The following is a 10,275-nucleotide window of genomic DNA, read 5'->3' on the forward strand; positions in this document are numbered from 1 at the left end:
TTTTTTTTTTTTTTTTTTGAGGCAAAGTGTCACTCTATTACCCAGGCTGGAGTATAATGGCATGATCTCGGCTCACTGCAACGTCTGCCTGCCGGGTTCAAGCAATTCTCCTGTCTCAGCCTCCCAAGCAGCTGGGATTACAAGTGTGCACCATCACACCTGGCATTTTTATTTTTTTTTTTGAGACAGAATCTTACTCTGTCGCCCAGGCTGGAGTGTAGTGGCACGATCTTGGCTCACTGCAACCTCTGCATCCCAGTTCAAGAGATCCTCCTGCCTCGGCCTCTTAAGTAGCTGGGACTACAGGCGCCTGCCACCACGCCTGGCTAATTTTTGTATTTTTTTAGTAGAGATGGGGTTTCACCACGTTGGCCAGGCTGGTCTCGAACTCCTGACCTTGGGATCCGCCCACCTTGGCCTCCCAAAGTGCTGGGATTACAGGCGTGAGCCACAGCACCCGGCCAAATCTTGTTTTTGTTTTTTCAGATAGAGTCAAGACTCCCCAGGACAGAGTGCAGTCGCGCAATCTCAGCTCACTGCAACAACCTCCACCTCCCAGGTTCAAGTGATTATCCTGCCTTAGCCTCCTGAGTAGCTGGGATCTCACCAACATGCCTGGCTAATTTTTGTATTTTTAGTACAGGCGGGGTTTCATCATGTTGGCCAGGCTGGTCCTGAATTTCTGACCTCAAAAGATCCGCCCGCCTCAGTCTCCCAAAGGGCTGGGATTATACTGCACCTAGCCCCTATGAATAATGTTAACAGTTCTTAATTTTCAAAATAGTCTTCTTTCTCTTTTAGAGAAGAATAAAATGAAGCTAAGCAAATACTTATAATAGAAAACAACTGCCTAGTTGTGAAGATGAGCAAAGAAACACTGTTTAACTAACTCACTTTCTGACACACTGTCTTGGGACCTGAGATAATCAGATTAGGACATTCTGTGTGATATCTGAAGTAGTGACATGATAACTAATACCCAAGAAAGCAATTCTATGGTAACAGTTAAGTATATTCACTATAAAATATTATGGAGCAACAAAACATAATAGCTGCAAAGACTAAAGACATAGAAGAAACTCGCATATGCCCACTAACTACAACTAGGAAAAAGTACATATGCTGGGGCAAAAAGCTGTAAGAAAAACCTCAAAATGATAGCACAGGTTTTATTAGCATAGTGAGATTACAGAATTTTGTCCTTGTTTCTAGCTTCCTAATAGATATGTATCTAGTTTTCTAATCCATATTCCATTTTATATAAACATATCCACATATAAGAGCTAGATAGTAATATCAACATTCAATCTATTAGTCTTTAACTACAACCACCATCTCTGTTAATCACAACCTATGCTACCAAAATATTCATTGCAAGCCTTAACAGAATAGTATTCATGTCTATGATGGCAATATTGTAAAATACTCTCCTATACTTCTTTCCTTATACTTTTTCAGCTTCAAAATGACTTTTCTTACCCTCACCTCCCTTAATCAAACCTACTTCCTTCTTCTGCCTTTCCTTATTGGCTAATGGTACTACCAACTATCATTCTAAAGTTCTCAACTTTTCTCTCTTCCTTATCCTCAACTTACTTAAAAACTTCCACTGGCTCCCAAATGCCCACAGGAAAATGTCCAAATTCTTCAATACATTATACAACATGTTTCATATCCAGTCACTGCAAACTTTTGTTTCAACTCAGGCTACCAGTCCAAGAAAACTATTCTATGTTACAGCCCAGTGGTTTGCCAAACGTTTAAAATCAGGTCCCCCAGAGAATTATAATTTATTGGTAGAGTTCACCTTCACTTCTATATCTGTTTATTTGTTTTTATGAATACAGGCTCTAGAAAACCTTGTTCACATAGATAGATTGGAAGGAAAGCACTTTTGTTTTAGCCATGTGACTTGATTCTTTCAATGCCTTTGAGTTACCTGCCAGGATTCACAAAGTGATCTACTATAAAAAAAATTACTTTAATAATCTCTAATGGCTGACAATTATTTGATCTTCCTACACATGTGTTGAAAACAACTAAAAATCACCTGGTTTGTTCCTTTGTCATTACAGCCATTAATTTCCAACATGAATAGCAATATTTCAAATTGCCACTCTATCTTGTTTCCCAGAGGGGTTTTTACAAACCCTTCCTGTTCAAATCCTAGTAAGACTGAGGATGAGTAATAATGTCTTTCATTTATAAAGTAGGATTAGAGTCATTATGGAAAGGGAAAACCAGTCTGACATCTTAATGCAACCATATTCTCTGGCAGATCAAATTTAAGAAAGAACACACATCAAGGTGGAATGTGTGGAACTCAATTTCTTTAAAACATAAAACTTGGAAAATTGTAATATATCCTGAGGCATTTGAACCTCACTCCTAAAAACACTACTCTAGTAACACCAGATTTCTTATCTCTATCAGAAAATATCATGTTCTTTAAAAGTACGATATTTCTGCAGATTCTATTGTGTCTTCTGAAATACCTTTTCCCCATGTCTGCCTGTAAACTGCTACTCATTTCTAAGACATAATTTCATTAACCTCTTTGTGAAACCTTTCCACACCCTGCAAGCAATTAATTAAAACCTCTCTGTGTTTCTGTAGTCCCTACACAGAACCCTTTCCCTTACTTCTTCATGCTAACATTTATGTTGAACTACAATGATTTGGGGATTTGTTTGTTTTTTTCTTTTTCTTTTTGAAACAGATCTCACTCTGTTACACAGGCTGAAGTGCAGTGTTGCAATGGCTTGACCTCCTGGGTTCAAATAATCCTCCTGCCTCAGTCTCCCAAGTAGCTAAGGACTGCAGGTATATGCCACCACCACCACACTTGGGTGATTTTTACATTTTTTGTAGAGATGGGACTCAATATATTGCCCAGGCTGCTCTTGAATTACTGGTCTCAAGTAAACCTCCTGCCTCAGCCTCCCAAAGTGTTGGGATTACAGACATGAGCCCCTATCTCCCACCTACAAAGATTTGTTTCATATATATATATTTTTTTGAGACGGAATCTTGCTCTGTCGCCCAGGCTGGAGTGCAGTGGCCGGATCTCAGCTCACTGCAAGCTCCGCCTCCCGGGTTTACGCCATTCTCCTGCCTCAGCCTCCCGAGTAGCTGGGACTACAGGCGCCCACCACCTCGCCCGGCTAGTTTTTTGTATTTTTTAGTAGAGACAGGGTTTCACTGGGTTAGCCAGGATGGTCTCGATCTCCTGACCTTGTGATCCGCCCGTCTCGGCCTCCCAAAGTGCTGGGATTACAGGCTTGAGCCACCGCGCCCGGCCCCGATTTGTTTCATATTTAACTCACCCTTATACTCTAGGTCCTTCAGGCCATGGTCAGATGATATTCATTTTTACATCACAGTGTCCACCCCTGCACCTCAGGACATAGTAGGCAGTAATAGATAATGCCAATGTGATATTCATTGAAAGCCTAGGCCAGGTGTGGTGGCTCACACCTGTAATCCCAGCACTTTGGGAGGTCGAGATGGGCAGATCACTTGAGGCCAGGAGTTCGGGACCAGCATAGTCAACACAGTGAAAGTCCGTCTCTAACAAAATTACAGAACAAATTAGCTGGGCGAGGTGGCACTTGACCGTAGTCCCAGCTATGTGGGGGGCTGAGGCACAAAAATCACTTGAACCTGAGAGGTGGAGGTTGCAGTGAGCTGAGATTGTGCCACTGAACTCCAGGCTGGGCTAAAGAGAGACTCTGTCTCAAAAAACAAAGAAAGCCTAAATGTATGCCATTCCCATGTACAAAGCTGGATCACCAACAAGCTATATATCTGAGATATATAATACTGTTTCCAAGGAAATAGCTTCATAGGTGTATAATTTTATAATATCTAGTTTTTACTAGAGGTAGATATAAAAATTCATTTACACTTTGTGTAAAATTATTAAAATATTATCCATTATAATTATCATTGTCTCTTCTATAAAGACCTTGATGTACTGGTACTCAGAACTTACTACTGGGAAAGACTAGAAAAACTTTTCCTCTCCATACCAACTAATAATGCTCCATACAAACTAATAATCACTTTTAAGAAAGTGATAAATAGCTCATTATGCTTGTCCCTGTTCTTGCCCCAGCCATCAGACAACTCCAACAGAAGTTTTGTGTTCAATTTTGGCAATTCCTTACAGCTTTGATTCTCTGCACAATTAACTCTCACATGTCCTCTCTTGCCTATAATTACCCAGGTTTTTCCTCATTTGCTTTTACTTTAGTAGTTCTAAAACTGTATTCTTTTAACTTCTTAAACAGAGGTATTAAAACATCAAATACTTTTATGTCATCATTAACTTCAGTGCCTAATACAGAGCTCTAAACAAAATAATCACTAACAGATACGAATACATTTAATATGTTTTCATATAGCTACTACTTATATAAAATTACATAGAAGATATCTAGATAAAGAAGATTCTTGTACTCAAAGCCTCACAATCTGTTTCTTAAAGAAAATACAAACAAATCCTTCTAATTTTAAACTACTTTCATGTAAAGTAAGTATTTTTCCTGTTAATTTTACAGCATACCTGTGTAGGTTCAGGAGCCATACTCTTCCTTTGTTCTGTTGATTTTTCTATTGCTTCACTAAGAGACTTTGCATATTGTACCATAGCTTTCAACTGGGAATCAGTTAAAACCCATAATAAGTCATCCAATATTAGAACTAACTTCGTTGCTATGACATTGCAGTCCTTTAACTGTAGGGAAAAAAAAACATGTTTTATAAAATTAAGCCAAGATATAAACTTTATAATACACTTGTATTCAAAAAATGTTTTCAAAACCTTTTTGAATAGAAATAAATATGGATTCTTCCTTCATACAAGAAGTATTTACCAGCTGGGCGCAGTGGCTCATGCCTGTAATCTCAGCACTTTGGGAGGCCAAGGCAGGTGGATCACCTGAGGTCAGGAGGTCGAGACCAGCCTGGCCAACACGGTGGAAACCCTGTCGCTACTAAAAATACAAAAATCAGCCAGGTGTGGTGGTGGACACCTGTGTAATCCCAACTACTTGGGAGGCGGAGGCAGGAGAATTGCTTGAGCCCAGGAGGCAGAGGTTGCAGTGAGCGGAGACAGTGCCATTGCACTCCGGCCTGGGTGACAGAGAGAAACTCTGTCTCCAAAGGAAAAAAAAAGGTAGTCTTTACTGAGTTCCTATAATATGAAAGGAATATCTCCTAGTACTAGAGATGCAGTGGTAACAAAAGACAGACAAATCCTTGTACAAATTATATAGCACTTACATAACTTAATTTTGCATTTACAGCTGATAAATTATATAATTGTTTGTATTCAAAGACTCAATAGAAGAAATGAAATTATAAGACAGTAAATGTTCAACAAGTATTTGGCAACTGAGAAATATATTCAATTTGCCAAAAATAAAAATGTTTAGGCCAGGCATCGTGGCTCACACCCATAATACCAGCACTTTGGGAGGTCAAGACAGAAGGACTGCTTGAAGCCAGGAATTCATGACCAGCCTGGACAACATAGTGAGACCCTGTCTCTACAAAAAAATTACAAATTAGCTAGGCATGGTGGTGCATCCCTGTAGTCTCAGCTACTTGGGAGGCTAAAGTAGGAGGATCCCTTGAGCCCAGGAGTTCGAGGCTGCAGTAAGCTAGGACTGTGCCACCGCACTCCAGCCTGGGCAACAGAGAAAGACCCCATCTCCAAAAATAAAAATAAAAATAAGGCAGAGGCAGGAGGATCACATAAGTCCGGGAGCTCAAGACCAGTCTGGACAATACAATGAGATCTCATCTCTACAAGTAACTTAAAAAATTATTCAGGCATGGTGGTGCGTGCCTGTAATCCCAGCTACTTGGGAAGCTGAAGTGGGACAATCACTTAAGCCTGGGAAATCAAGGCTTCAGTGAACCTTGATCATGACACTGCAATCAAGCCTAGGCAGTATAGTGACAGCTCATCTCAAAACAAAACAAAATAAAATAAAAAATGATAAAATAAGAAAAAATAAGATAAAATAAAACAACAACAAAAAACCTTTGAAAATCTATTAAACCTAAGACTGAAGAACATTATACCAGTTTTCTATAAATATTATCTGAGTAACCATACCTCCCTTTATTTTGCATTATTTTAATATGCCACGGGTAGTATGCCAATATTTCACCTAAGACATTATTTAAAATTTCCTATAGTTAACTAATAGTTAACACAGAAATCGAAAAGTCAAATCCAAGAGTTAACACATGAATCCAAAATGTAATCTTGTTGACTCACCCTTCTTTTAAGTGTGACTCTGATTTTTGATTGGTTGGTTATTAATCGAACAGGAGCACACATAATTTCAAGATGTGAACTTTGGGTGGCATCTGCCTCTATTCTTATCATCTGCCAATTTATTTCTTTAAAAGTCAAAACCTAAGGAGAACACAGAGATTTAACTTCACTTATACAAAACAGAATGAGAAATATGTAGTTTTAAAACAAAGCAAATGTATATTCTCAATTAATTTTCACGACATTTTAGATATATTCACCATGTTTTTATTTTTGTCAACTGTATTATTCCATCAAATTCAATTACACATCTTCATATTCATATTCATCATATGTAAAGCTGTTAATGCTTTTATTCTAAGTAATTCAGTTAATGTAAAGCTCAAATGCATTAAATCATGTTACCAAGAAAGAACTAAACAACATATTTTAGTTTGGGGAATTAAAAAATTCAATTCTGAGTAGCTGAGAAGTTAAAATAGGGCTTTAAATGGAAAGATTTACTACAGTAAAAGCATTAAAATGTGCAAATTTTATAACTGAATGATTAAGCGTAACACAGAGAGCTGGGTGCAATGGTTCCAGCCTGTAATCCCAGCACTATGGGAGGCCAAGGCAGGTGGATAGCTTGAGCCCAGGAGTATGAGACCAGCCTGGGCAACATAGCAAAACCCTGTCTCTACCAAAAATACAAAAATTAGGCAGGTGCAGTAGTACATGCCTTTAGTCCCAGCTACTCAAGATGCTGAGATGAGAGGATCACCCCAGCCCAGGGAGGTCAAGGCTGCAGTGAGCCGTGACTGCGCCACTGCACTCCAGCCTGGGCTACAGAGTGAGACCTTGTCTCCCCCACACCCTCCCCAAAAAAAGTAATATAGAGAAATGCAAAGTTAAAAGACAACCATGAGATGTGATTTCTTTAATTGTTCTCTTTTACTTGTCACTACATGAAACATTTGAAAAAGAAAGAAAAACAATGTTACCTCTCCTCTCTGTGGATCCTGAATACGAGTAAATCTTAAATCTCCATGTTCCCAGTGTGCATTTACACTATAGATCCGAAGCTGAGAAAGTTCAAATGAAGCATTGAAGGCTTTTGCTCCAATTCTGATGACTATAGAATTTACAGAAACAGTAATTCCCTCAACTACTTTTTCAGCAAAGCTGTATTCACTGGAAAAACAAAGTAAAATAAAATACATTAATGACAAAACTAATTTTTACAAGTTCTATTAATATTTGCACATTGCTGGTCGGGGATGGTGATTCACACCTGTAATCCTAGCACTTTGGGAGGCTGAGGCAGGCAGATCACTTGAGGCCAGGAGTTCAAGACTAGGCTGGCCAATACAGTGAAACCCCATCTCTACTAAAAAAAAAAAAAACAAAACACACACACACACACACACACAAAATTAGCTGGGCACAGTGAGATTTTCCATCTCAAAAAAAAAAAAAAAAAAAGGAAAACAAACCTCAAAACAAAATCTAGTCTAGTTAGACATAAGTTATAAAAAAAAAAAAAAAATGCTATTCTCAGCCAGGCATGGTGGCTCTCACCTGTAATCCTAGCACTGTGGGAGGCCAAGGTAGGTGGATCACTTTAGCCCAGGAGTTTGAGACCAGCCTGACCAACAAGGAGAAATCCCGTCTCTACTAAAAATACAAAAAAGTTAACTGGGCATGGTGGCACATGCCTGTAGTCCCAGCTACTTGGGAGGCTGAGCTGAGAGGATCGCTTCAGTATGGGAGGTGGAGGTTGCAGTGAGCTGAGATGGCACCACTGCACTCCAGCCTGGGTAACAGAGTGAGACCTTGTCTAAAAAAAAAAAAATTAAAAATAATTTTTTAAAAAAACACTCTTCTCACTTTCTAAACCTTTTCTGGTTCTCAGAGCTGCACAATTTTTTAATACTCTTCTTAAAATGTAAAAGACTTTTTGGCTGGGCACAGTAGCTCACACCTATAATCCAAGTACTTTGAGAGGCAAAGGGAGGAGGGCTGCTTGAGCCCAGGAGTTAAAATCAGCCTGGGCAACACAGGGAGACCCCTATCTCTACCAAAAATACAAAAAACAAGCCAGGTATGGTGGCTCGCACCTGTAGTCCCAACTACTTGGGAGGTTGAGGTGGGAGGATCGATTGAGCTTGGGAGGTCAAGGCTGCAGTGAGCCAAGATCGTGCCACTGCATTCCAGCCTGGGCAACGCAGTGAGACCCAAAACTACATATTTATATTCCATTTTTTTTTACTCTGAACACCACTCAATGAATGTATTCATTCTCTTGATATCCATTCCAGACCTACTGAATCAGAAATTCAAGAAAAGGAGCTTCAGAGACTGTAGATTTAATAAGCACTCTAAATGACTGTTACAATCAGGCAAGTCTGGAAAATGCTGAAACAGATTAACCACACTGCCATATGGCAAAATATGAGGATTTAAATAGTTTAAATCATCACATGATTACAAAGTCAAAATTATAAAGCTTATGATACTATAAAAACAAGAATTAGAGAGGACACTATCGACTATACTAAGCACACAAGGACAAAATGATTCATTTTAGTTCTTTCAGACTCTAGTCAACCTAAAGGCCAACAACTATTCTATGAAACCTGAAATCATAATTGAACCTGTAAAATCTGAAGTTGCTGGATGATGCTACATTACAAAGAAGTTAACATGAAAGCTCTTTTCCCAGTCACTAATATCTGTAGTCCAAATATAAACTGCACATCTGATAAACCTGGCCTTTTGTCAACTCTTAGAAGTGGAATGAATCATCATTAGATTCCCATGGCATGCACTGTAGGTATTCTCATGGCATGCACTAACATAAAGGTGGCTCAACCTTTGTAAAAGAGCAGTAAGTGAGTGTGTGTCTGTGTACACACATGAATGCATTCATCCTCAAGAAAAGTTTTTAACGGTTTTTCAACGGTTTTACATAACACCTAGAATACTACACATGTTCAGAGCTGCCATTTGACGCAACATGAAGAGGCATCAATCACATTAAAAATCTATGTGAACAACTGATGTGAATGCAAAAATAATGCAGAAATCCTGTTGTAGGAAAATCATGTATAGTACTAGACTGAAATTTAACTGAGTGCAAAAAAGCAGACAATATATTTTTTAAAAAATTTTTAATAACTTCTAACATTTCAAAAAGGCTTTATGAAATGGTCCCCACACTTCTGCTTTATTAGTATCTGATTTTCATCTATCAAAATATAACCTGTGGAAAGCAAAAACATTTTAAACTTAATGAATTTTAGAGTCACCCAAAAGGTCTATAATTTAAGGCATCCACTTAAAACTCTTTTTTTTTTTTTTTTTTTGAGACAGAGTCTCTCTCCATCACACAGGCTGGAGTGCAGTGGCATAAGCTCAGCTCACTGCAGCCTTGATGTCCCGGGTTCAAGCAATTCTCCTGCCTTGGCCTCCCCAGTAGCTGGGAATACAGGCGGATACCACCGCGCCCAGCTAATTTTTGTATTTTTGTATTTTTGGCAGAGACAGGGTTTCCCCATGTTGGTCAAGCTTGTTGCGAACTCCTGACCTCAGGTGATCCGCCCACCTCAGCCTCCTAAAGTGTTGGGATTACAGGCATGGGCCACTGCACCAAGCCCAACTAAAATCTTTTTTTTTTTTTTTTTTTGAGACAGAGTCTTGCCATTGCACGCCAAGGCTAGAGTGCAATGGCACGATCTTGGCTTACTACTACCTCTGCCTCTCAGGTTCAAGCAATTCTCCTGCCTCAGCCTCCCAAGTAACTGGGATTATAGGTGCACAGCGCCATGCCCATAAAGTTTTTTGTATTTCAGTAGAGACAGGGTTTCATCGTTTTGCCCAGGCTGGTCTCAAACTCCTGAGGTCAGGCAATCCACCCGCCTCGGCCTCCCAAAGTGACAGGATTACAGGCAGGAGCCACCACGCCTGGCCTCCCAACTTAACTCTTTTTTTTTTTTTTTTTT

The 10,275-nt window shown here is 39.3% G+C and overlaps 1 protein-coding gene across 3 annotated transcripts in view; it reads right to left on the reverse strand.

The window, feature by feature from the left end:
• Positions 1-10,275, reverse strand: part of BLTP3B (bridge-like lipid transfer protein family member 3B) — a 116,489-nt gene that overhangs the window by 57,225 nt on the left and 48,989 nt on the right. For all 3 annotated transcript variants that reach the window (XM_017887279.1, XM_017887281.1, XM_017887282.1), the window contains 3 exons: positions 7,276-7,465; positions 6,293-6,433; positions 4,568-4,738 (listed from right to left, as the gene is read on the reverse strand). In XM_017887279.1, coding sequence (XP_017742768.1) covers positions 4,568-4,738; positions 6,293-6,433; positions 7,276-7,465 — 502 coding nt within the window. The remainder of the gene's footprint in view (positions 1-4,567; positions 4,739-6,292; positions 6,434-7,275; positions 7,466-10,275) is intronic.

Source organism: Rhinopithecus bieti, unplaced genomic scaffold (genome assembly GCF_001698545.2).
Source record: "Rhinopithecus bieti isolate Rb0 unplaced genomic scaffold, ASM169854v2 scaffold_15133, whole genome shotgun sequence".
NCBI classification, from domain to species: domain Eukaryota; kingdom Metazoa; phylum Chordata; class Mammalia; order Primates; family Cercopithecidae; genus Rhinopithecus; species Rhinopithecus bieti.